General features: G+C 43.5%; 1 protein-coding gene across 2 annotated transcripts; it reads right to left on the minus strand.

Annotated features, from left to right (window-relative positions):
- Positions 1-319: 319 nt before the first annotated feature.
- Dync1li2 (dynein cytoplasmic 1 light intermediate chain 2) lies at positions 320-26,123 on the minus strand. 2 transcript variants are annotated; one of them, XM_038312738.1, is made up of 13 exons: positions 25,807-26,123; positions 25,596-25,669; positions 23,636-23,752; positions 20,655-20,885; positions 13,540-13,709; positions 12,386-12,479; positions 11,139-11,274; positions 9,110-9,221; positions 8,628-8,687; positions 7,078-7,119; positions 6,596-6,713; positions 5,761-5,877; positions 320-3,327 (listed from the first exon to the last, which is right to left on the minus strand). In XM_038312738.1, the coding sequence occupies exons 1-13, from the start codon at positions 25,911-25,913 to the stop codon at positions 3,227-3,229; spliced, it is 1,479 nt and encodes a 492-aa protein (XP_038168666.1). In that variant the 5' UTR covers positions 25,914-26,123; the 3' UTR covers positions 320-3,226. The 2 variants fall into 2 exon arrangements, with proteins under 2 accessions (XP_038168666.1, XP_038168667.1); XM_038312739.1 differs by lacking the exons at positions 25,596-25,669; positions 25,807-26,123 and adding exons at positions 24,688-24,736; positions 25,413-25,433.
- Between the last annotated feature and the right edge of the window lie 1,458 nt (positions 26,124-27,581).

The raw sequence follows: 27,581 nt of genomic DNA on the forward strand, positions 1-27,581 counted from the left end.
GGCTGCTGGAGCAGTAAGTGCACTTAACCACTGAGACATTTCTTAAGCCCCCTCCCCCATTTCTGGTGATTTTAAGTAAGAGAGGTACATTTATCTTACTGTGTGTGTTCTTGGCCAATCTTCTCCTTCTACCATACAGGTCCTGAGAACTGAACTCAGATGGTCACCCTTTGTGGCAGTTTTATGGCACTGGGCCATCTCACCAGCCCAAGGTACACATTTTTCGCTACACTGCCACATACCCATATACCCCCATATGATCAGAAGGCAACAGATACCTAGTGGAATGATTTATCAAAAACAAAGTCACCAAAACCTGTAAGCAGTCTGGATTCATGTTTATTGAAGCCAGTAATTAGACATGTTCCCCAGCACTAGAAAGCAAGGCTCCACATGACTGCATACTGCACCCAGAGAGAGCCACACCTTGGACTAAGGCTAGTGGGAGACCGCTGCGCTCATGAACTTAGCAGAGAGAAAACGGTGGACTTTCACTTACAGCATCAACATTGTTAGGTCATGATGTACAGAGCAGTCACTTTCAACTTCATCAAGTTAAGAGAACAATCTCTTCAGTTTAAATACTGGTTTTAAAATGCCAATAATAATAATAATAAAAGAGGTGTAGCTGGACATTGTAGCACACGCCTCTAGTCCCAGCACTTGGGAGGCAGAGGCAGGTGGATTTCTGAACTGGAGGCAGCCTGGTCTACAGAGTGAGTTCCAGGACAGCCAGGACTACATAGAAAAACCCTGTCTTTTTTTTTTTTCTTAAAAAAAAAAAGGAAAAAGAAAAAAAAGTGCAAAAAAAATCATCTAGCAGCATTATCTGTTGGATTTTTAGGAAAGACCAATTCATAGCCCTCATCTGGGTTGGGCTTATTCAAAATTATCCATTTAAAGACAAAGAGGTAATCACTATAGTATGTATAAATAGTCATAAAGTTGTTTTTTACAGTCTACCATACAAGTGTTTTCTGCAAATAAAATTAATTTTACTTTAAAAAGTGAAGGTTGTTTACTATTTGGCCTTTGGTTCCGATGCTTAAGAATCCTAAAATAACAAAAATCACCTCATTTCCTCAAACCCCAAAAGAACCCTGAAGCTCCCCAAAGCTGGTAGACTTTGGCAACATGCACCAGCTCCTCCCAGTGTCAGGAGGAGCAGTGGTCTCCAGAAGCCTTCCCTCCCAGGACCAGGCCTCAGCACTCACTGATTGGCTCTAGCATGTTTTACATCAACACAAAAAGTGCTTCACCATTCAATGACACATTTTAAATTTTGCCATCAAAATTTTAAAAATTACACTATTAGGCAAGTGTCTTTTCAAGAATTCCTTTTTTCTGAGGTCTTTCTTTCTGTCCTGGCTGCTGCAGAGATGAAGTGACCCTACCTTTAGGGGAGCCGTCTGCAGGTCAGCACCTCACTTACACGCCCTCAGTTCACTGTCACTGCCTGGACAACCTGGTAATCTGAAGCATCAATGCATGCTAAAAAAATAAAAACAAAATAAAAACCCCAAAATAATAACAACAAAAAACTGAATTAAAAAAGGAAAAACATATATTTCAACAGTAAAACGGGCACAAGAAACATCTTTTTGTTGTTAAGAGGGGCAAGTAAGCACTCAGCTTTCTCCTTAACAGTGTTCAGACCTTCACAAAGTGACTCCGACAGCCACGGAGCCCTGTCCCCGTCAAGTCTGGCAGGCATGTGAAGTGGTGACATCAGGACACTATGGGCACTAGAACAAACACTCACAGAGACGCAAACCCGCGGAAGTGAGCTGCGGGCCCCTGGGTTTGGACAACAAATGTTTTATACATTAAAGTCATGGTAGTGTTCGCATTATATGTGCTGTGTCACAAAGAAAACTCAAAGTGCTATTATTTCAAATCCACAGAAGACATTCTCAGAACGGTGGTGTGTGACATGATGATGTGCATGAATATGCCCCGAAATGGAAGACACATAAAACTCCCACTTCCATAAGAAAAGAAGTGCTACATTTTATGACAAACACAAATCTGTCACTTCCATTTTCAATTAAAGCACTTCCTTGTTGGTCTGGTAGCAGTGATCAGACCAGAGCCACAGAAAGAACCTTTTGTATCAGTGAAGGTTACCACAGATTCTAAGGCAGGCTTTGGAACAAGCTTATTAACCAGAATGCAATGACATTAAATACTTTCCCCAAACTTCATATAGCACATTGCCATTATGGTAAAATGAGAGATCAATCACCCATTTTCTATTAGTTGGCCAGCCTGTGGTAGTCAAAAATAATAATTAAAAAACAAACAAACAAACAAAAAATAAAGCAGGAGCTATTTGAAGTATCTAATTCAAAGTAAACTAATTTTGTATCTGCTGACTTTGAACACAACCCACAGCAACTACCTGCCCAGGCTGTATGCTCAGAGACCCAGCATTTCTCCAAGGACAAAAGGACACGGCCTGGGCCAAGCATGTGGGTCCCGGGCAGCTGCCGTTTCAGCATCCCTGTGTCAGGTCTACCTTCTTCAGGTACCCCACACAAAACACACTTCCCAAAATTAAAGATGCATCAGCATCCCTGTGTCAGGTCTACCTTCCTCAGGTACCCACACAAAACACACTTCCCAAAATTAAAGATGCATTCAGAACAAGCCCAATTCCCATTCTGTTTAGTGTTCAGTTTGGAAATGCTTCTAATTGTTAAGTCTTAAAGGATGCTATTTGACTTCTACCGTGCACGTAGTTAATGCCACTCACTTCCTCCTTCCACCTCCCTCAACCTTCGGCTTCTCCACCAGCACTTCTCTCATCCCTCCTGAACACTTCTCTTCCCTGGACTTTCTGCTACTTAATCTGCTTCCCAAGAACACGCAAGTGGTCAAACTATGACCATCTGATTAATGACTTACTAGTCTCGTTTGCTCCACCCTGATAGTAAGTAGGCCCCCTTTTTCCACTCTAAAAGAAGCCCAGCTGCGCTTGATTCCCACAAGAGAACCGCAGCCCAAGGGTCCAAGGGACATCCCTAACAAGGGGCCTGACATGTAACCTTCCTAAATGTGCATTTCACACTCGGACAAGCCAATGAAGTATATATATTTCTTTTAAAAGTTCATCTCCCCTACCCAAAAAAACTGATAGCATGTGCTGTATCAGAAAAATCCTGGTCTTATCAGATGAATATACATAGTTATTTGGTCATTTGACATATGCACTTTTAAAGGAGGATCAGGCTTCATTTTCTGTTGAAGAGTTTGTTACCATGGAGTCTGGCTTTCGAGTCATTCTATCCAGCTCTTCCTGAACGTTTGACAACACAGTCTTTTGTCCTTAAAAAAAGGGGGGAGGAGAACAAGAGAGAGAGCAAAACAGCATTGTGAGAAAAGATATTTTTCCCCCCCAAGGCAGAGTTTCTCTGTGTATCTCTGGCTGTTCTGGAACTCACTCTGTAGACCAGGCTAGCCTTAAACTCACAGAGATCTCTACCTCTGCCTCCCAAGTGCTGAGATTAAGGCATGCACCACCACTGCCTGGCTCTACTGGAGAAAATTTTTAAAAAGCAGCATTTAAAATCATACAGACAGCCTTTAACCCCAGCACTCGGGAGGCACAGGGCGGCAGATCTCAAGAGTTCAAAGCCAGTCTGGTCTATAGAGATAGTTTCAAGACAGCTGGAGCGACGGAGAAACTTTGTTTTGAAAATTTAAAAACAAATAAAATCATACAGACTTCTGCCATCATTTGTACTGACAACATTCTCAAGGTTGAGAATCTTTTTTTTTTTTTTAATTTAACTTTATTTTATTTTGGTTTGTTGAGACAGGGTTTCTCTGCAGCTTTTGGAGCCTGTCCTGGAACTAGCTCTTGTAGACCAGGCTGGCCTCGAACTCACAGATATCTGCCTGCCTCTGCCTCCCAAGTGCTGGGATTAAAGGCGTGCGCCACCACCGCCCGGACAACATTCTCAAGGAAGAGAAAAAGCCTTCTCACCACAGACAAGGAGACAGTTCTAACCTTGTTCATGCCAGTGTCATGGGCCTATGCTCCTCCAGTTATGCAGGGGTAGGGCAGTACTTTCCCCATCATCTCCCTGGAGCCATCACTAAGTTTCAGGAATGTGGTAAATACTTTCTTCCCAGACAGGCACTCAGCTTTTATTTCTAGCTGCAACACCTCAGACTGACTAATGGGCTGATGATGTAGCTTTGGCAAAGTATTTGCATTACTGAAAAATAAAACCAAATAAACTCACAAAATCACTTAGCTTAAACTGAGTCACATGGAAATACCATGTTTTATGATGAGACCGAGGCTGGTCAGTTCAATCCTGAACAAAGCTGGTGCTCTATTTTCTGTTGTCAAATAATGTCTGGGGCCTGGACAATGTGCCCTATTTTCTGTTGTCAAATAATGTCTGGGGCCTGGACAATGACCTCTATTTCTGGTAAGGGACAAATACTAGATCAAGGCTGAGGCCCAGACCAGATTCTTCTATCTATCTATCTATCTATCTATCTATCTATCTATCTATCTATCTATCTATCTATCTATCTATTATGTATACAACATTCTGCCTCCATGTATGCCCACACGCCAGAAGGGGGCGCCAGATCTCATTACAGGTGGTTGTGAGCCACCATGTGGTTGCTGGGAATTGAACTCAGGACCTCTGGAAGAGCAGCCAGTGCTCTTAACCTCTGAGCCATCTCTCCTGCCCCAGATCAGATTCTTGAGTCTCTACGAAGTTATAAGTTGCTGGAGGCCCAGACTACCCCAAGGACAAAATAACCTTCTAATGTTCTCTTCTATTTTGGAAAAATTGATAAAAAAAACAAATTAACATATGCTGAATATGCCCTTTATATGTGGGGTGCAGTGGTGCATGTTTACTTACAGTCCTAGTAAGAGGATCCAGAGTTCGAGGCAGCACGGGCTTGTCTCTAAATATACAAAAGCAAGTCTAAAACATACTCTACTGGTTGTCTAGTAATCATCAACTCCTGGGTTTGACTGTTGGCCTCACAGAAAGGAAATAAATGTCCTCTAGCTTAAAAAAGTATGTGATTCCCAAGGACTCCACCAGTCTGTTTCAGAAACCTCCAAGACTAGCGTTTCCTACCAACCTACATGGAAGAACAGATGGCTGGGTCGCCACAGAGAGGACCTGCAATGAGACAGTGTAGGTACACAGGTTCTGGCTCTCTGTAAGATCAGGGGCAGTGGAGCAAATGAAATGCTTTTTCTTTTCTTTCTTTCTTTCTTTCTTTTTTTTTTTTTTAAATACACTTGCATGCCTGGTGCCCAAGGAGGTCAGAAGAGGATGTGAGGTCCTCCGGAACTAGAGTTAAGGATGGTTGTGGACCACTATGCGGCACTGAGAACCTGACTCCTCTGCAAGAACAGCAACTGATCTTAACACTGAGCCATCTCTCCAGCTCAAGTAAATAAAAACTCTTCAAGTATCACATAAAATTAAATAAATGTCAATAGTATACTCTACAATGACCTCCAGTGTAAAGAGTTTCCAGATCAAGGGCACAGGCACAACTTAGACCTTATGCTGATTTACTCAATAGCCAGAATGTACATTAAATCACACTTTAAATGTAAATGTGCCAAGGAAGTCTGAGCAGCATAAAAAGGCAACATAAAGCTTAGTTCTGTTCACTGCTGGTCAGAACACTGGAGGCCCTGCAGGCTGGCGAAGACAATCACGCCCATCTACATCGCCCCTGTCAGCACTGTCTGGATGAGGCCCCTACCTGACTTCTTGGCTGTGCTCTGCACTCCACCAGCACTAGGACTTCCAGGAGAGCCTGTTTTTTTACTCAGCAGACTATTGAAGAAGCTGGCCAATACCCCTTCACTTGCTGCATTATCTAAGAAAACATAAAAGAAAAACATAACAAAACATCACTCAAACTGATGACTTCAGAGAAGATGTAGTTCTTAGATTAAAATTAAGCATCCGTGGCCATCACTTTCCTAGCTCACTGAACACATTCACGGTGTCACCTGAGGCTAACTGGGCAGTGATGAGATCACCAATGAAAGCATGCTTGCACTTCCCACCTTTGAGGGTCACAAAAAAATCTTCGGTTTTGTCATCTCTGTGTCCTTAGTATAGTGCTTTTTAGTTTTATAAGTTCATAAGACTCACAGCCTGTTATGAAACACTCATTTTCTAGTAAAACATGTTCACCAAACAGGCAAGAATTTGCATAATTTTGTTCTGATGGGTTACTGTAGCCAGTATCTTTGGGTATCAATAAGCACTGGGATAACACCTTAGTCTAGTTTGGTAAGAACAAAAGAAAAAAATAGCCAATTCATAAATAGTATTAATACAAACTTAAGAAATAAAACTCTACATATTGTTCAGGGACTTCCTAAATTATATTCTTTTCTGAAGGTACCTGCAGGGTCTGAGGTCTTACACAATGTCAGGTGAACATGACTAACCCTTGCTGGGCAGTAATAGCCTTGCTTTGTAAGACAACAGCCCAGTGTTCCTAATTCCCACAAGAGCCCCAGCTACTATTATAGTAAACCCTTTGGGCCAAGGACTAAAATCTTCCCCCAAAACAGCATACATACTTTTGATGTTTGGATCTGGTTTCTTTACTGATGTTCCTGGGGATGCGCTTGGCACACTAGCTGGTCCACCCCGACCCTGGGTCCTTGGAGAACCAGAGGGTCCTCTGGCAGGAGATTCCTAAGTCCAAAACCAGCCCACATCACACATAGGAATAAAAATAACAAAAAAACACAAATTTCATAAGCAAGACATTTTTGCATGTCTAGAGTAGCGAGCGTACTGGAGGTTTACTCCCAGCTCAGTCCCTTTCTATGCCTCAGTCTCCTGAGATGAGAGCTTAAAGCTTCCTCATTCTCAGCTATAGTCCTCCATCAAGCATTTCTAAGACTCTATTGTATTTCTGGCTATGGGTCTTTGGGAGACCAATTCACTTTAAAATATAAAAGCCCACATGAACATAAACTGTTACAGATAATGGTATAAAGTTAGAAGGCACCCACGACACCAGGCCATGACCCTCTGTTTGGTGTAAGGTACTCACGGAGGTTCTTGTGGGCGTGGCAGGCTGCTTGGCAAGGAATGACTGCAAAGAGAGGGACAAACTGGCCATTAACCAAGGCCTGTAGCATGAACTGAGGTCTGGAGAAAGGTTGACTCCTATGACTATACTACAGGACGACAATAAAGAGTCATGTTTTACACTATAAATGCAAAATAACCTAAAGCCAGTATTCGTATATGATAAAGACACCCCCAGTAACCAGTCTGGAAGCTAAGGAAATAAACAGGCCATAGAAAGGGAAAGAGTTGGGAAAAAACTGCCAAAAACTAACAGGACCTGAGCAAACCATTAGGAGAGGGTGACATGTCTAACAATTTGGGTCAAAGAGAAATGTTAAGACGGGGTTTGTGTTCAAAACTATCACCTTAGGTGGAATCAAGGTGAATCTGGAAGAAGGCCAGGATGAATGGCATAAGAACACTGTATGGGGCTGGAGGAGAGATGGCTCATCACTTAAGAACACTGGCTGCTCTTCCAGAGGTCCTGAGTTCAATTCCCAGCAACCACATGGTAGCTCACAACCATCTGTAATGAGATCTGGTGCCCTCTTCTGGCCTGCAGGCATACATGCTGACAAGAACACTGTATACATAATAAATAAATAAAATTAAAAAAAAAACCACACTGCATGTATGCATAAAAATTTTTAAAAAATAAAATGATATATTAACTGTCACTTTGGGGCCGAGGATGTAACTCAGTTGTTAGAGTATGTGCCTAGCAATGCAAGAAGCTTAGTTAAGTTCCCAGCACTGCATAAAGCCAGGCATGGAGACATATGTCTGTTATTCCAACACTTGAGAGTTAGAGGCAGGGTTCAATGCCATCCTTAGCTAGATAGTGAGTTCAAGATCAACCTGGAATATATGAGAACTTGTCCTTAAAAACAAAACAAAACAAAAACAAGTTGGGCAGTAGTGGCGCACAGCCTTTAATCCCAGCACTCAGGAGGCAAAGACACATAGGTCTCTGTGAGATCAAGGACAGCCTGGTCTATAAGAGAGAGTTCCAAGACAGGCTCCAAAAGCTACAGAGAAACACAGTCTTAGGGAAAAGAAAAAAAAAACAACTACCCAAAACACAAAAACAGTCCATCCCCCCCCCCCCCCCCCCCCCCCCCCCCCCCGGCCCAAACCAAGCCCAAACCCAAACCAATATTCAAAACAAAAAAGTTAACAGCTTGGGAAATTACTCTCCTTATCTACAAAAATGTATATTATCTGCTTTTATACACTATGAGGAAAAAAGGAAGCGAAGTCAGGCCACTTGGTAAATTTGTCAATTCAAGAAGTAAGGCAACAAATCTTCCCAGGTCAAACAGGGCACATAAAACATACTAATCCCATCCCTGCAGGATAATGTACAATGAAGGCAGGCATCATGAGGCAGGTGCTCCAATCCCTTCCCCATAGAAAAAGTAGGGAATGAGGAAACCTCATCTTAACCTCCATGCCTCTGCAAGCTCTCGATCACATACGGCCCCAAACCCCCTCCAGAAAGGGCATTCCATGCAAGAGAAGACGTCTTACCTGTTGTTTCATGAGAAACACCTGCTCATCCTCTGCTGCCAACTCTTTGTCATGAACCAGCTGTGAAACAATACATATTTGTGGCCACAAGCAACAAAAATTCTCAAATGACTGTCAAAATTCTTGCTACAAGAATCTTGGTCCAGGTCTCCACATGGGTTTGGAGGATCTTTCTTGAGACCGTAGTTACATTTTTCTAACTGGGTACACCCTCTCCCAGAACTAGTCATGGCACATAGCCAATTCATGTTTTTAAATCTGGTATGTCCTAAACAGTACTCCCAGATCATAGTCTTCAAGAGCCACAGAAAGAGAGGAGCTAGCAAAACTAATCCAGAAGAGATAGGAGCACTGTGGGACTTGACAGGAAATGCAGTCCTAATTGACATGGTCATACCCTCACTCACACTTCATATCAACAGATCCCATTTTCATGATGTAAAAACACCTAAGTAAGGCCTTCAAAGGACTGACCAAGGTACCTTTCTCACAGGAGGCTTTACAATAAAATCTTCGTATGCATCTTCTGGCTTCACGGTTGTAAAATTTTCATGTAAAATAGCTATTTTCTTTTCATTATCCCAGCCTGCAGGTCTAAAGACAAGGAGGCACAGGTTAGCCTGCTCTGCCTGAGATTGCCTTCCCATATCTCTGAAAGACATTTCGGGTTATAAGAAACTCCTGGGTCAAGTCCTTTCTCACGTCTCTACATCTGGAGGTGTTGTCAGTGTCTTGTAGCTCTGGGTACATACCAAGATGCACAGCAGGCACATCTCATCAGATCAATGTGACACAGCCTACTCCAGGGACTCAGGGACACTAGATGTAAGGCGCCAGTGAGAGACACTGCCCCAGTGAAGGTTTCAGGAGCCAGCCCTGTTTAGAACAATGCACAAAGGAAGGAGGTCTAGAGAGGGCTGTCACTCCTGGGCTTGGGCTCTGCTCTTGCATTTTGTCTCAAGTGTCCTTGAGGACACTTCTTTATAACAATTATCTTATGGACAGCTCATTAATTTTTCTGGCATGGAAGATGTGCCTTGAAGCCAAAGAAGAAACCATGGCCTCTATCTATTCTGGGATCCCCACAAGAGACACAAGGAGACCTTAGGTTCCCATGTGGATATTGTAGAGATTAACATCACAAGCAGAAGGAACAAGGTTTGATCAGTGTTCCCATTTTACTCTCTTAAATGTAGCACCACACAGTTCTACATGACAATTCTGAACTCAAGAAGCTCTAGATAAAAAAACACAAAAACCACCGACTGTTCTCACAACCCTCTCCTGCCAAACACCTAACCCAAGAGGGTGCCAATCCAGGGTGCTTCTCCCAAACCGTCTTGTAGACTTTACTAGTTCCTACAGAGGCGACTACCAACAGACACAATAGTAAGGGACTGGACACAGCTGAGATGATCACGACACATGCAGCCTCCAGAACAATGAGACGCTTCTCCATTACACACGAGCCCAAATCCAACCAGAATCCCAGCTCCTTAGGATGATGTTATTAGGAACGAAGTGATTACAGAAGCACACCATTCATTAAGTTTCTGCTTTAGTGCTTGACTGTGCTGGGAGATTCTTCAGAACCAGGGTAGAAACAATGTGAGCGAGACTCTTCTTCAAACACACAGGAGGTAACCTATTTAGTTTCCAAGAAGCACCTGGCTCTTGTACGGATCCTTTCACGAATGTCTTGGCCCCTTCCTTCTGGTCTGCCTGAGATAGTCCACTCATCTTGGCAGCATACCCTTCTGGCCCCACTACACTAGCCCACTACTGCCCCCCTCCTCTTCAGTATATTTCTGTCTCTGTGTGATAACAGGGACATGTAGCGTTCATGTCTGTGTCCCCAACAGAGAACCTGGCTGCCTAGGAGGTGCTGTGTAAAGCTTGCTGATAGACAAATGTAACTGTCAAGTCCAGAAGGCAGGACAACATTACATCAATCTGCTAATCTAAGACCACAGCACTGTCATATGCATATATGGCAATATGATTCTCTAGTTAGAAAAAAGACACCAATTCAAGAAAACAGGCTAGTTAAGTCTCTGGCACAATGACCAATCCCAGAGGCTTGCAAAATGCAAATTCCATAAAGTACATAGCAGAGTTTAACCACACTGACAGGGATAGTGGGAAGAGGCTTGCAATCACCCTGGCAACAGCAGTCACCAGGGGCTTTTACACAAGCCACTGAGGATCCACAAACAGAAATCTCTATACTGTGAGTCTCTCCTCAGCCAATGCTTCACCAGAACGGACAGTAAGTATACAAAATGGCTTGCTTACATTCTGACTACCTTCTTTCAACGAAGGAATGCAGCACCTCTGACCACACCACCCACTTCCCTTAAACCAAGTGAGTGAGCCCAGGAGGAGCACAAAGAGGGTCAGGTTGAGCCCAGGTACTCTCAGACAGAAGCGCTCCACTGAAAAGGCATGACATAAGTAGCAAATGCACCACAGAGAGAAGGGCTTAGATGCCATCACCTCCAAAGCACTCACATAAAAACTGCGTCCTTTTCCACAACTAAGGCAGGTATGGTAAAGTGGAAGCCATATGTTTTATGAACAATGTACTTATACAGCAAGTCAAGGTTTTTCTCTTCCTTCACTGAGGTGTAAATCAAAGCAGCTCCATCTAATCAATTTGCTTAAGGAAAACCAATTCATTGTGAGACAAAAACTAATCACACATATACATAATCCTTAAAGGGCTAGATGATTTGTTGTTTATCCACATGCAAATGACAAAGCATGCAAAATTTAAAAATTTAAAAAGGGACAGGAGCAGAGGAGCCATAATAAATATTCCAAGCATGCAGAGGCTGTGTAGGATGCAGCTATTTTCCTTTAACACTTAAGACTGCTGTCATTCCTGAATTTGCTTCCTAAGAAGCAAAATCAGTGGAACACCACCCTCAGCCTGTAGAGGTCCACAGATTACTTCCCAGGCAGGTGCTCACAAAGAAATGAGTTTATCATTAAGCACACCTTCAAAGTCAGGGTCGACAAAGAGCTCAAAGGAGGCACTTGTCACTCGTACTCCAGGGTGTGTGGAAGTAAGATACCAACTGGTGTTGGCTTTATACAGAAGGACTCAAAAAGCTGCTGACATGGTGTCTTTCTCCTGAGTGGTACAAACACGGAAAACACATGCAGTACCTAACCCAGTAAACATGCTGGTGACTGTACCTCTCTGAATAAGAGCAAAGTCTAACAAGATGTCTAAGTACAATCAATGTAATTTGGTCATAAAATGGTCATGTGTAAGTTTCTTAATACTAAAGCCTATCAAAAGTACAGCCATAAAAACAAAGCAACTAAACTGGGCAGGGTAGCACAGGCTTGTAATTCCAGCACTCAGGAAGCCAGGGAAGAAGATCACAAGCTCCAGGCCAGCCTGAATGACATTCTAAGACTCTGTCAAAACAAAACAAAACCAAAAAGAAGTAATACTTAACAAAGTAACCAAAGACATGTTTCAGTTAGTAACATTTCAACATAGGAAAAATATAAAACTAATGCAAAGGTTACAACTTTTTTTCCCATGGCAAAAACTACCCCGTCCAAGTCTGACAGCCTAAAGTTGACCTTGAACCCACATGATGTAAGGAGATAACAGATTTCCCAAGTTTTCCTCTGACCATCACACTCATGAGCCCCCTTCAAATAGTTAAGTGCAGTGAAAAAGAAAAAAAAAAAGACTACTCTGTGTTGAGGAAGGGCCCGATACAGCATCCCAAGGATACACTGGAGGCAGAATCTCCGCAGGTGAGACTGTATGAAGTCGAAGTGCTCGTCCCTATAATCATGCTCTTTCTCCAGGATGCTCACTGCATCACACTGCAGGAAAGACAAAACCAAGAGGAACGTTAGCACTCTGCTTTTCTACCTGCTGGACATAGAATAGGGATTTCTTCAGAAATAACTCCACAGGAGACCAGGTACTAATTCAGGTACTAATTAGAGAAGAATAAAAGGAACAATAGAGTTCTCGGTCATCCTGGCCTCAGTTTACACACAAAGCAAAGATATAATAGGCCTGATCACCTCATAATTATTTTCAATAGGAAATAAGTCACACTGGGAGAGAGGCCCTTTCACACTGCTGTGCACTGCACAACAACGTAGCTTTTACTTAGGAATAAAACACTTTTTTTTTTTTTTTTCGAGACAGGGTTTCCCTGTAGTTTCTAGAGCCTGTCCTGGAACTAGCTCTTGTAGACCAGGCTGGCCTCGAACTCAGAGATCCGCCTGCCTCTGCCTCCCGAGTGCTGGGATTAAAGGCGTGCGCCACCACCGCCCAGCCGGAATAAAACACTTTTGAAATCCAAAATGTTTTTAAAGCTACTTTCCCTTTGGGGCTGGAGAGATGGCTCAAAGGTTAAGAGCACTGTCTCCTCTTCCAGAGGATCTGGGTTCGATTCCCAGCACCCACATGGCAGCTCACAACTGTCTGTAACTCCAGTACCAGGGGATCTGACACCTTCACACCAACTCACATGAAATAAAGTTAAATAAATATTTTTTTTAAAAAGCTACTTTCCCCTCGTGTATAGGAGACACACCTTCTCTAAGATTAAGCTTGGTTTCTATCTCTCCTTCATCGTCCTATTTTCAGCACCAGTGTGGACCAGCGCACTGGCTTACAGACCCTTAAGAAAACTGCGTTCACGTAAGTTTGCCCATGAAGTAAAATAGGGCTTTCTGAACTAAGTGATGTCAAGTTTGCAGCAGCAGTAAATGACAATATGTTCTACCCTGACACATTCAATGTACCTTAATGAATCTCGAATAAGCCTAATTCTCCCTCAAGAAGAAACTTCATCGAAGCTTCTGAAACTTTGAGACAGTGATTGTTCACTGGCCAAGTGCAGCCAAACTTACAATTCCCTGAACGCACCTTTGTGCACACCACCAACACTGGGATCCCCAGGTTATGAGTCAGCACATTGTCACCCAGAGGGAGGGCAACACTGTCTTCATCTGAGCCTGAGGTCAGAGGCCCTCTTCTCTGTGGGGAACCCTGACAACCTTCTTCAGGCTCGATATAATCTTGAAAATCTTTCATAACTACAAAGGAAAAAGAGAAAAATTACACAGACACAAATAAAAACATACCATAGGTTTAGAAAATTAGGAAAAAAGGTAGTAACAATTAAAAAAAAAAAAAAAGCATTTATGCATGGCCCAGGCTGCAGCTTTAGGGTCTAGGGAGCGGGATGCAAAGTGCCAGATTCGCATCTGGTGCCTCACATCTACTGAGCTGTAACTACAAGAGCAGTAGACCCTCTTAGCATCTTCAGTTTCATGGAATCCCTAAATAGGCTTTTAAAGTTCTGTTTTAAAAAATTGTACTATGACTTGATCTTGTGATTTTCCATGTGCTAGGCAAGCAGTCTACCACTGAGCCCTAGCCCAAATTTTTAAAGTTCTTAAGTTCATACTAGTTTCTTTTTTTTTTTTTTTTTTTTTTTTGGTTTTTCGAGACAGGGTTTCCCTGTAGTTTCTAGAGCCTGTCCTGGAGCTAGCTCTTGTAGACCAGGCTGGCCTCGAACTCAGAGATCCGCCTGCCTCTGCCTCCCGAGTGCTGGGATTAAAGGCGTGCGCCACCACCGCCCGGCTTAGTTTCTACAATTAAAAAATACCAAGTGAAATAAAACGAAGAACACCACCACCAATAATTCCCTCACATATACTTTTCTCATGTGTCAAACATTTTTCTAAGTACGGATAGTTAAACTATTACTTCATTATAGGTGACCATTAGAAATCACTTGTCAGCATCTAATGAGAAAAGCTTATTGGATGTCTACTCTGAATCCTAGAGCATTTATTTCCATATAGCAGAGGCAAACAGAGATCATGTGACTGCACAGCACCAGCCACATACCAGCCACATTCCTCCTTGTCTCTACTCTTATGAACTTAGTCTTCAGGGGAACTTGAGTCACACATGTAGTGTGGATGGCCTATCTGTGCCTAACATAACTGAACCGACACGTCTGTTATTCTGGTTAAAGGGGGCCCCTGAGGGAGCTGGAGCAATGGCTCAGAGGACTGATTCAGCAGAGGACTCAGCTTCAGTTCCCAGCACCCATGTGGAAGCTCACAAGCATCTGGAACTCCAGTTTCAAGGAATCCAATACCCTCTTCTGACCTGCATGAACACTAGGCATGGATGTAGTCTACATACACAAGTAGTCTATATACATGTGCAAGTAGAACACTCATAAAACAAGTCTTTACAAAAAGAAAAAGGGCACTGGTGGAGTAGCCAATGGCTGTAGTTGAAGACCTGAACCTATATGTGAGCTTGTCAAGGTTCCAATGATGGGGCTTGATTTTGCTTTGTTTTGTATTTGAACAGGGTCTCGCTATGTATCCCTGGCCGGCCCAGAACTCACCATATAGACCAGATTGGCTTTGAACTTGTAGCAATTGTCCTGTCCCTCCCTCTGACTCCTGAGTGTTAGAATATAGCTGTGAGCCACCAAACCTAGATCTTCATGTGATGGGATAAAGCCTCTCCAGGCTTAGGAGCCAATAGGCAGCTCTAATTTTCTAATAAACCCAACAGGACTAAAAAAGGCCTAAGGCCATTTATACTTTCACCAAAACCATGCAAAGTAAACGTAACCAAAGTACTGGGAGAGGAGAGTAAGGGACTGGAGATAATGACTGCTCTTCCAGAGTACCCTGGGTTTGAGTCCTAGCACCCACACGACAACTGACGACCACCTATAACTCCAGTTCAAAAGGATCTGATACCCTCTTCTGGTTTCCACGAGCACACATATGGTGCACAGAGATACATGCATGTAGAACATCCACACATAAAATAAATAATAAAGCACTATGGAAGGCCAAGAAATTGTTTTTGTTGCTACTTCATAATTGTAATTTTGCTACTATTATGATTTGTAATGTAAATAGAGGATATATATGCAGGATATCTGCTATTCGACTCCTGTGAAAGATTTGCTCAACCCCCAAAGGAGTTGTAACCCACAGGCTGAGAACTGTTGTTCTAAATGATTGAAAAATTGGACTATTTGTTGGGCATGGTGGCATGTCTTTAATCCCAGCACTCCAGGGGCAGAGGCAGGCGGATCTCTGTAAGTCCCAGGCCAGCCTGGTCTACACACCAAGTCCCAGGCCGGCTGAAGCTACAAAGTGAGATCCATGTCTCAAAACAAAACAAAATAAAAACAAACCCTGGCTATTCAACAAGAGTAGGAAATTCACATTTTTTTTTTTTTTGTTTTTTTTTGTTTTTTCGAGACAGGGTTTCTCTGCGGCTTTAGAGCCTGTCCTGGAGCTAGCTCTTGTAGACCAGGCTGGACTCGAACTCACAGAGATCCGCCTGCCTCTGCCTCCCGAGTGCTGGGATTAAAGGCGTGCGCCACCACCGCCCGGCTGGAAATTCACATATTTTAAATAGAACATTGTAGAAAACAGATTAGAAGACAGAAAATATACACAACATACAGAAAAAAGAAGAAAGTGGATTACAAAAAATGAGAACCATAATCCTGAAAGTAAAATGTAGCTCAATGTAATACTTTCTCTATAGGTAGTGAAGCAGCCAACATTTCACCCCAGAAAACATTAAGGTCCAGGGTTGAAGGGAGTCCCCACCACTCTAGTTTCACTGCTGTGGTTTCCCCTTTCTACCTCACTGACCACTTGCTGGATGCAGTTTTGAGAAACTCCTTTTATGAAAAAGCCCGACAGGCACCAGGGACCAACCAACTGTTACGATTTAAAGTGGTGGGTTTGGATACTGAATTGACAAGGAGTAGTCTTGTGATAGGTGATTTGCCACCATAACTAGGTTATTGGAATTGGCATGGTGGTGTACACCTTTAATCTCAGTACTTGAGAGGCAGAGGAAGGAAGATGTCTGTGAGTTTGAGGCTAGCCTGGTCTACAGAGTGAGTTCCAGGATAGCTAGAGCTATACAGCGAGACCCTATATTCATTCAATAACTAAATAATCACTTTTGGGTGTGCAGGTAAGGGTGCTTCCAGATGATCTATGGTTTGTTTACAGTTTAGGAATAAAGAGATTCAGAGCATCTATGCTCGTCTACCCCTTCACAAAGGTAGGAAAGCTTTCACCACGTCTCCATACCACAATCCCTGCTCCTAGACTACATAAAAACAACAATAACAAAAACAACAACAAAGAGAAAACAAGCTGAGTACTAGTTAGTATTCATTTTTGCCTACTGACTGCAGATGTATTGTGACCAACAACAGCCTTATGTTCCTGACTCCATGCTCTCCTTCCTTGCCATGATGTGGTGTGGAAGGTCCTTCTGTAGATGTGTTGCTTTTATTGGTTAATGAATAAAGAAACTGGCTTGGTCTGATATGGCAGAGTAGAGCTAAACAGAGAAAACTAAACTGAATGCTGGGGGAAAGAAGGTGGAGTCAAGAGAAGCCATGGAGACAGACACGCTGAAACTTTCCTGGTAGGACACGACTTCATGGTAATACACAAATTAATGGAGATGGGTTAAGATATAAGAGTTAGCAAGTAAGAAGCTAGAGCTAATGAGCCAAGCAGTGATTTAAATAATATGGTTTCACATATATGTTATGATTGATGTTCCTCTAGGACTCCTTACAGTGAGAGTCAGGAATGTTTCTTATGCTTTCATCTTCTTTGGTGACCCTTTTCCTCCCACTGGGTTGCCTCGTTCAGCCTTGATATGAGGGTATGTGCCTAGTCATATTATAACTTGCTATGCCATGTTTGGTTGATATCTCTGGGAGGCCAGCCCTTTTCTGAAGGAAAATAAAGGAATAATGAATCTGAGGGAGAGAGAAGGGCAAAGGGAGGGACTGGAAGGTGAAAAGGGAGGGGAAACTGCAGTTGGGATATAATATATGAGAGAAGAATAAACAAACAAAAATACTGTTTCTGTGTAATTATTTCGGGGCTGAGCAGCCAGGAACAAACAAGCGGCCTCCTACAACGATGGACTGTATTACCTCAAAAAGCCCCCCACCACCACAAAAGAAGAACCCAACAACAAAAACCCTTCTTTACATTGTCTTTGTCCGTTGTCTCAGGAACAATAATTAGTCCACAAAACCTACAAACAAGCATCTCCTTCTAGTGGGTCTAGGGCTTGCTTCCCTTGGCCAGCTCTGGCTCCAGTGGCTGATCACAAAGCAGTTCCAATCTGACAGGCTGGGATGGAAGCTGGACTGTAAAGCAGTGTTTACTTGAAAATAATACTATAGGGGACTGGAGAGATACTCAGGAGCTAAAAGCACATCTTACTCTTGAAAAGGATCGGAGTTCACGTCCCAGCACTGCCTAGCAACCTCCTATAACTCCAGCTTGAGGAGGATCCAACACTTCTGCCAGAATCTGTATTTACATGAATGAATACTGTGCCCCTCCCCACATAATTGAAAATACAATAAATCTTAATAAGAAAATACTGAAGAGTCTAATTAATCTGGAAGGCAGCAGTCCTCTGAGCAAGAATATCAACAACTACTTCCCTAAAAGTAAGCTAAAACCAGTGTGAACAAAGACACTCCTTCAAAGGCATGGCTACCACTCCAAACATTAAAGACCAGGGACAGTAAAGCAGAGACCCTCAGACATAGACATGGTTCAGTAGTTGCTACATACCCTCCAGAATATACACATATTCTCTTCTCTTCCCCTAACCCAACAGAACCCTGCTCAGAACACACAGAATTAAGACTTTTCTGGACTGTCAGCGGGGTCAGCAGATCAAAGTGCTCCCTGTGAAACACTGAGGTCAACCCCTAGCACCTGTAGTCAAAGTCCTCCTGCACATGCATGTGCAAGTGCACACACTCTAAACAACCAAAAAGACTCTGATCTCATCCTCTTTAAAAGATAGGAGGCACGTGCACCTCAGCATTGCCTTCCTGGAACAGACAGGCTGCTAACATCCTAGTTGTCAGGAGGAAAAGAACCACACCCTCAAAATGACAAAGCGGAAAGCACAGTCTTCCCAGAGCTGCTCACTAGCTGCAAACTGCCTTCCTCTCGGTCTCATTTTCAGGAGAAATAAACTCCAGTCTTGCTGAAGTCATCTTCCTCTCCAGGGTTCTGTCATATGTCACTGAATCTAATCTTCAGTGGCACAGACACCAATGACTAAGACCATTAAATTAATTCAGTGCCTCATTCCACAAGCGCCCCAAGAATAGGTATCCTGTCTGCTGTATCCCCAGCACCTAGAACACCACCTAGTTTGTTCCTCATTTTCCTCATCTGAGAAAAAGCAGCACCCTTAGCCAATGTGCCTTTTTTTCTAGTTTCATAAATCTCTATAAGGTTATCAATTCAAGAAAATGTGCTCACAGGACTATAGCACATTAGTTCACTAGTCTGGGTATGAATCTGTGTGCAGTGGTCTAGAAACAGCTTTTCAGCCTCAGAACTACTCTGCTGAGTTGTCTTTAACATCTCTGTTTTGCAAGAAAGAGGCATTATCTAAAGGGTCAGTGGTTGGAAAGAGATGAGCTGCGTTGCATGATAATCACTATACCCACATGCGGATGAGCCAGGAAGCACACATGCAACAAAGGGAAGAATAAGGTGTTAAACTGCCTGTTTTAGTTAATGATGGACGGGCAAGATGAAGTGTGGGACAGGAAGACATGCAGTAGAAAATTCAATTTGAAAAGCACTATCAAAACTTCAGAACTCTCTTGCTAGTTAGTGTACAGATACTATGTTATGTGCCATGCTCCAGAGCCCTTGTCAATCCACCAAAAGGAGTGATGTCACCCTGTGGCACTAAGCCAGAGGCAGCCAAGCTTCCACAGGCCAAGACACTGCGGCTGCCGGTTCCACTGCCTGCCCCTCCCGTTTCCCTGGCAAAGGGACAGAAGCTGATGTAACTGCACAGAAGCAAAGGAAGGAAAAACAAGCTTCTGAACCACATTTGAAAATCCACCAAACTTCCTTTAATTTGAAAGTTCTTTGTCCTCAGAAGGATTCATATGTCTTTAACCCTAAAATAACTTTTATTGTATTTTAATGACCCCTCCCACAAAAAACAATTTTCCAATCATATTTGCTAGATTCCAAAATGAACTAGTTGGAAATGAAAGAGTTCTCTTCTTTAGACTTTTATTAAACCCATCAACAAGGAGACATGGGATCTCTATGGGATTCAAAAAACATGGGTTTGGGGTTTGGAAAAAAAATGTTCCCCAAGACTGTCCCTAGCTGGTGGTATTACTGAGTTATGTATAACTGGATGGAAACGGCACTGGATGGAAGCTCTCAGTGGATTCTGCTATGTGCACTCGGTTAAATGGCTATGAGAAGAGGGACCAAGCGGGAAGGAAGGAGGCAGTGCAGGCAGTACTTGACGGTTCCCCTTTCCCCTTCTCTGCCTCCCTTCTGCAATGATAAGACGGCCTCATCACAGGCCAAGAAATAGCCAAGTGACCATGAACTGAGACCTCTGAAAACATAGCTGAAACAAAGCATTGATAATCTTTCAAGTTTTTTCTTCCTTCCTTCCTTCCTTTCTTTTTTTAATAATAGGGTTTCTCTATGTAGTTATAGCTGACCTGGAACTTGTTATGTAGATTAGTCTGGTCTTGAACTCACTGAGATCCACCTGCCTCTGCCTCCCAAGTACTGGGATTAAAGGCGTGTACCACGACATCCATCCATCCGTGTTTGTGTGTGCATACACTTGAATGCCTGACTATATATACACTATATGCATGCTAGTGACTAGATGCCCTGGAAACGGAAGTTACAGGAGGTTGTGAGCTACCTAATAAGGGTACTGGGAACTGAGACTGGGTCCCCTGCAAGAAGACCAAGTACTCTTAACCACTAAATCACTTCTCCAGCCCTTTACATTATTCTTGATTACTGAATTTCAATAACTGAAAAATATTTCAGAACAAAAGCAGATTCTATGCCAAGTAAACTCTCTTGGCTGAAAAAGAAGGTGGCCCCAATAATCCAAAAAGACTAGTAAATTTTACTCACATTTTCGTTCCAAATCCCTCATTTCCTCTGGTGGAATTTTCATCTTGTCAATGTGTTCACGTAGGACACTAGCCCACTTCTGTAGAGATTCCATTACAGTCCAAGGTCTAGACATGTCTGCAACAAAAATGGCCAGGGTCTCCGGCAAAGACTCAGCTGAAACTGCGAATTTCAGCAGGCCTTTGTGGTAGAGGTCTCCATCTAAGATCCACACATTGCAGCGGGTGTGATCTGCAGAGAGAAATGATGTGCCACCATCACCTAACAGTGACTGTCTGCAGACAATGAGAACAGCAGCACTAGGGAGGGAAGGAATCCACAGAAATCCCAGCCCAGGTAGTGTCTACCCAGCAGCCAACAAACCAGCCTACACAGAACCAACTGCCTAGACTTGTAAAGGTTTAGTTATCACATACAGGTTGCCTCTAAGATTAAAGAGTGAAAGGAATTAGCTTTCAGTAACAACCGAAGAACACTAACGTTTATTGATGAACTAAGTAATCTACTGTCCTAAGACACCAGCGATCTGGGAGGTGGTGAAGAAACTGACTAAATCCTTTTGTGTGGCACACTAAGCAACTATAGTTGTTAGAATAATAAGTCATCTACTCCAAGCACCTTTATCTTTTAGATGTACATATGGAAGTATTTACAGATGAAATGGTATTAATGTCTGAAACTGGATCAAAAATAATCCAATGTGGACTACAGGGAGATCTTAAGATACAGCTGAAATAAAATGTACCAATAGCTGGTAAGTGTGATAATTCAACTATAGAAGGTAATTTTCTAATAGGATATTTTTAGAAAATTTCATACACACACACACACACACACACACACACACACACACCTGTATATTCCTTAAAAATTTTTTCTATAAAAGTATCTTGAGAGAGGGAACTCCTAAGATCAAAATATCATTTCATTAATTTCCTTTCCAACATATACTTTTAAAACCTACTTTTCTTTAGCTTCCTTGTTGATATAGCCAAATTATTAGTATCTATAAAAATGTATTTTGATGAGCTTGAACATAAAAGTATCTACATCTAGTTGTATTTACAACCTCTAAATTATGTTAAAATTTTAGACTTATTTTTATTATTTTTAATTCTATACAGGTGTGTGTGTGCCTACATGTGGTTTTGTGCGCCAGAGTACAGGTGCTCTCAGGCCAGAGGTCTTGGATCCCCTGGAAGAGTAGCAAGTGACCCATCTCTCCAGCTCTTATTTAAAAACTTTATAAGAGCTATGTGTGCCCTTTAGAGTATAAGTGAAGGGTATGTGTAGGAGCACACATTCCAGAGTGAAGTCAGAGGACAACCTGTGGAGAGTCAGTTCTTTCCTTCCATCAAGTGGGTCTCAGGGATCAAACTCAGGCTCTCTTGGCTGCAGGTGACTTTATCTGCTGAGCTACCTCACTGGTTCCAAAACTCCAGGATATTTTAGTTTGGGTCTGTGAACCAACTCCAGACATATGAGGTTTATATGCTTACCCATCAGCAAGTATAGTTCCTTTTTTCAGCTTTTCTTGCCAGTGTTAACTATGCATCACTTACCCATTTGTGGGAATCACATATGCCATGCAGCATTAGATGGATATCTAACTGAGAGGCAGTGGTCCTTTGACACGGATGTCCTACCACAACCCAGATATAACCAGAGACTATTTTCTTTAGCAGGTGATTATCTGTGAAGGGTGTACTTACAACCCAGTCATACCACACATTAAAAAGACTAGGGCTGAAAGATATATAATTAACCTAAGGTAAGGGCAACTCTTCCATCAGACAAGGACTCCTAAGTAAGTAGCCGAAAGAAAAGTTCTATAAATGCAGCAAGGGAAAAGGTCTAGTAGAGACCTGAAAGCAATCTGAAACAGATGTCAGCATGAACTTCAACTCAAAGCCAACTAATGCGGTTACTGGGACGCTCTGTCCTGCAATGTGCCTCAGTGTTGGAAACACCAGAGGACACAGAGATTCAGAGCATCTACACCGGTCTGCCCTCTCTCCATGTCTCCAGTGATCCTATCCCACTCCCACACTCTGTCCACCTGCAAAATGTACCATCATCCTCCTCCTCATATGAGGAAATGGAAGTGAACGGTGGTTAGGCTACCATAACTGGAGGCATTCTGAACCAGTTCTCTTTCTCCCAAGGCCATGGTTTTCCCAAAAAAACCATAGCACCTTACAAAGGCAGGAAGCAAAAGATGCAAACATGCAAGGTCCCCTAGCTTGGTTTAGTGGCCTCACTCATGTAAGCATTGACGGCTGAGTTGAGACATACACTCAATGCCTGTTTTTCTGAGAGAAGACAAGAGGCCTTGACACCGGGCCTACTTGCTGCATTCTTTTCAAGACCTTTAAGGAATGTTCAAAAAGACAAAGTCAAGGCAAAGGGGCTAAAATCCCTGAGATCTAAATTAGCACATAAACATGCCCGAGCTTTAGGAAGAGCCCTTACCCATGTCCTCTACTCAATAGCTTACAGACAGCAGGATTGTAGTGCCAGAAGCTTTTTGGTTTATCTTCTTCAATTTAGCAATAAGAAAGTAGGGGAGTTTTATAAAATCACCCTAAAACATGATCACTAGTATTTAAACAGGCAAAGGCAAATATAGAAAATGAAATTAATCAACATACTTCATCTTTAGACTATAGGCACTGATAACTATTCTATAGTCACTAAAAGATCTGACTGTAAAACCTGAAAAATTATAAAGGAGTTATTATGGAGTAGCATCTCTGAGAGTTCAAGGCCAGCCTGGTCTATACAGTGGGTTTCAGGCCTGCCAGGGCCATAGCGTAAGACACTGTCTCAAAAAAAACAAAACCACGCTAAAAGTGAATTAAGTCCTGCAAAGACAAACACTTCACCCATTCTCTTCAGCTCTAACAGAGCACTGGGAAGGCCTACGCATTAGGAGCCAGAGTGCTGCATGTCACCTTACAAGGGAGTAACACATCACTCACCATCCCGGTCCTCATCGTGAACGCTGAGGTAAAGATACTCCAAGCCTCTTCCTTTTTTGCCATGCTCTGCTCCTTGTAGTTTGGTCATGAGAGTTGTTTTACCAGAACCATCTTCTCCTACAAGTGACATTCACGAAAAGACAAAATGTACTGTGTGTCATGCTAGGCAAAGATGGCAAGTCATAATATCAACACAATAAGGAACGACTAAGACTCTGAAGCAAGCCTGCCCCTAAGGCCTCAGCTCCCATCAACAAAGTAAATCTGCTCTAAGAGTGACCAGGAGAGGCAAAGACAGCCAGCCCCAAGATCCCAAAGAACCCTCTACTGCATTTCTCTTAACGTCCCAAGGGAAGGAATAAGGCAAATCCACTAGCTCTAAGTTTCTAAGACAGACATTCAGAGAAGTGAACGTCAAAGGTGGGACTAGTTTCTCACAAAATAAATCTTTATCACAGTAAAAGAAAGAACTCTTCAAAACACAACTAACCTCAAAAGTCTAGGAACACTGAACTAAAATTCTGATTCTGAGCTGGGTTTAACCCCAGCACTTGGGAGGCAGAGACAGGCAAATCTCTGAGTTCGAGGTCAGCCTGGTCTTCACAGTGAATTCCAGAACAATCAGGGCCACACAGGAAACCCTGTTTTGAAAAACCAACAAACAAATCTGCTTCTGCCTCATAATCATGAAGTTTATAAATATTATTTACATGCATCTGATTTTGAAACATCTTCACACCTAAAGGCTTGGAAGCTGGGGAAAAAGTAATTACTGACCTAAGCAAAACTCCTAAGTATAGTCTTAGTACCAAGTGCTTTCTCATCTCTCTCGGACTATCTATATCCAACACCCTCCCCCACACAATACCCCTAACAGAACCACTATTACTAAAGACCCTTGGATTCATGCTGGTCACAACTCACTTAGACCATGGTGAGTGTGTGTCAGCCTGATTTCAGCACCTGCTCATTCTCATCTACCCAGCACTCTGCAGCCCGAGCTATTTCCCTAAAGCCCATATCTGGCTATAACTGACCACAGTGGCCATTACCTGGATGAGAGAAACACTGGGAAACCACCAGGCAGTTATTTCCTAAAGGCTTGGGGAAGGATAGAGGAAGATAAAAATCTGTGAAAAGCAGGAGCCTCAGGAAAGGACTAATCTATGTGCCTGCACTTAAACAGTTACCCTTCAAAACACCCGACTCCACAAGTTCTTTCAACACATCAAGCAGTGTGATGCACCCACAGCAGTCTGCTCTTGACAGGAAAGATGCAGGGCAACCACGCACACATCTTCCCCCTGCTAGACTGGGATTCTTGCAGTGTCTAAGCTCAGCTGTGCTGTCCCGTTGCTCAGCCCTCACCCCAACCCCAACAGCTTTGCGTGTGAACGCACCTAATCCCTTTCATTTGTATGAGATAACTGAAGCCAGAGAGGTTAAATGACTGATTTGGCAATCTAGCAGTGACTGCAGGAGTAATGCAAGAAAGTTCCTAGGGCTGACTCCCAAGGTCTGCTGCCTTTGGGGAGTCCCTTGTGCCTCTGTTCAGCAGCCCACGAGGGCTGAAGAACTTTTCAGTTCCCAGCCCAGGTCACCTAGTTCCCCCATCTTCTCCATCCAGCCTGCACATACATCCTCTTTTCCCTTTCTCCACACCCTCAACTTGGTGAGCACAAGACTAAGTTATGAAGAAGATCAAGGCTGAGGGCTCAGCCAATGATTGAAGGAATGTGCCACAAGCCCACGCTACATCACTGGACTCCAAACGGACCTGCATTCTGGGGGTCAGGAGAGGTGTGGGCCTGGAGACCCTCCGGCTGCCCTGCTAGAGTTCAGGGTAGCCTCCCCGGCCGGCCAGCAACAAGCAGGCAGTAAGGGTGGAGAAGGCAGGAACCTGTGGGAGGGGCACTGCCTGGCCCACCCCGGCGCCCCAGGGCAGTACCCGGCTGCTCACCGAACACCAGAATGTTCTTGCCGGACGGCAGCTTGGACCTGGAGCGGGTGGACACTTCGCTCAAGATCGAAGACCTGCGGCGACAATGACAAGAGTGGTCAGCGCAGGACCGCCCAGGACCGTTCGGCCCGTCAATGTCTGCCCACGGTACCGCCCGCTCCGGCCCACTCTCTGCCCGGCCACGCCATCCGTGGTTCTGTACGTTCCTCACCATAGACTCTGGCCTTCCTCCTCTTCACTGGTTAGGTCGCCGGCGGCCGCCACCGCTGGCCCATTGGGGCCCAGCAGCAGCTTCTTCTCCACCCCCACCGGCGCCATCTTGCCAACTGCAGCCACAAAGAGGGCCCTCCCCCGGGCCGGTCGAGGACCCTCAAGGACCCCGGCCGGACCGCGCCGCCCGCCCGCCAAACCACAGAAGCTTCGCTATCCAGCGCGTCCCGACGGGCCGGCGATGTCCGCGTGCGTCTGCGGGTGGCGGAAGCGCCGCAGCGAGGGTGGTTGCTCGGTCAGGCAGCGAGCCGGACAGCCTTACGCGGGAGGTGGAGCCACGGGCCCCGCCCAACCGAGTACAAGCTGGCGACTCCTGCAGGCTTAGACGCTGCGAGCCCAAGCTTTAGAAGACAGCCCCGTTTACGTTTCACCGTGTGTGTCACAAGCTATCCCATAGAATCCTGCTTAACTCTTAGTAAGTGAGGAAACTATAGCTCAGAAATATAAAAGGGCTGGGATGTGGCCTACCATGAAAGACGCTCTGCAAAAACTCACTGGGCATGTCTGCCTGTCATCCTAGCAACGGGAATCCGGCAGAAGAGAAATCAGAAGTTCAAAGTCTTAGACTACATAGCAAGTTAAACTGAGCACAAGCTACGTGAGACACTGCTTCAAAAAAATAAAGTTAAAATGGACTTGGCATGGTGGCACACGCCTTTAATTCCAGCCCTTGGGAGACAGAGGCAGGTTGATCTTTGTAAATTTGAAGCCAGCCTGGTCTACATAGCAAGTTAAAGGCTAGCTAGGGCTAGATAGTAAGACCTTGTCTGAAAACACAGTCCCAGACCCAATGCTAGAACATCCCAGTCACGGTCATTATTCCTGAATTCTTATATAATGAATCTGGCATAATATATGATATTCATAGAATATCACAAATCCTCAATTGTTGTCATTCATCTCCTCCTCTGTAGACTATTAACTGTGAATAATTTTTTTTTTACCACAGTTAATACTCTTGGCTTTGTTTCAAGTTTTTTAAAATGCTATCTTTTAGGGAGTCAACATTTGACAGCAGAACAATTGGCTGTAACTGCTTTCCTTCATTGGAGAAAGTAGTGGGGGAGAGACTGGATGTGAAAAGGTAAAGAAGAAATGTCGAACAGGAGAAGTAGTGGAGAAGAGAAAAATGTTTGTGTTTATTATTGGTAAATTAAGGTATGGCCTCGACCTGAGGGCTCTTGCTGTTCTCTATGAAAGGAGGCTAACTTTACAAAGCATTGATAAATACAAGGAAAAGTGATATGGCGGGAAAAGCAGTCACCTAAGTGGGTTCCAGGTATGAAGGATAGTGATTCTGGCTCTGCCAAAAAAACTTAGCAGCATAAATTACAGTATCCAAGAAGGGCATACAATCTGCCATTTTGAATGTAAATTGGAAAAAGGAAAATGGGAGGAAGTACAGGCAATACTGGAAATCATACAAGGACAAGCAGTATGAGTTTTCACAGGACAGTAGAGTTGAAAACTCTGGGCCAGTAGGCTTTAATCCCCACTACATGAAATTCTCTAATGTTACCAGTTGCAAAAGGAGAAGATAGCACCAGATGTAAATGCATATAGTAGCTTTCTTTTCTTGTAGGAATACCAGGTGGGAGGATGCTGCAAAGATAGGGGATGAATACTTTAACAAAGAATTGAACAATTCACAACAAGAGGATAAAAAATGGGCTGGATGATAACACTGAGCTTGCTAAAGACCAGGCCCGTCCTGGT

This window comes from Arvicola amphibius, chromosome 15 (assembly GCF_903992535.2).
Source record: "Arvicola amphibius chromosome 15, mArvAmp1.2, whole genome shotgun sequence".
NCBI classification, from domain to species: Eukaryota; Metazoa; Chordata; class Mammalia; order Rodentia; family Cricetidae; genus Arvicola; species Arvicola amphibius.

Excerpts from the sequence above, each read along its gene's own strand:
- Dync1li2 (XM_038312738.1), bottom strand. The coding sequence starts at position 25,913 with ATGGCGCCGGTGGGGGTGGAGAAGAAGCTGCTGCTGGGCCCCAATGGG. Across the intron at positions 13,710-20,654 it reads GAGGGATTTGGAACGAAAAT|TTATGAAAGATTTTCAAGAT; the intron begins GTGAGTAAAATT and ends TTTCCTTTGTAG. Across the intron at positions 5,878-6,595 it reads ACCAGATCCAAACATCAAAA|ATAATGCAGCAAGTGAAGGG; the intron begins GTATGTATGCTG and ends ATGTTTTCTTAG.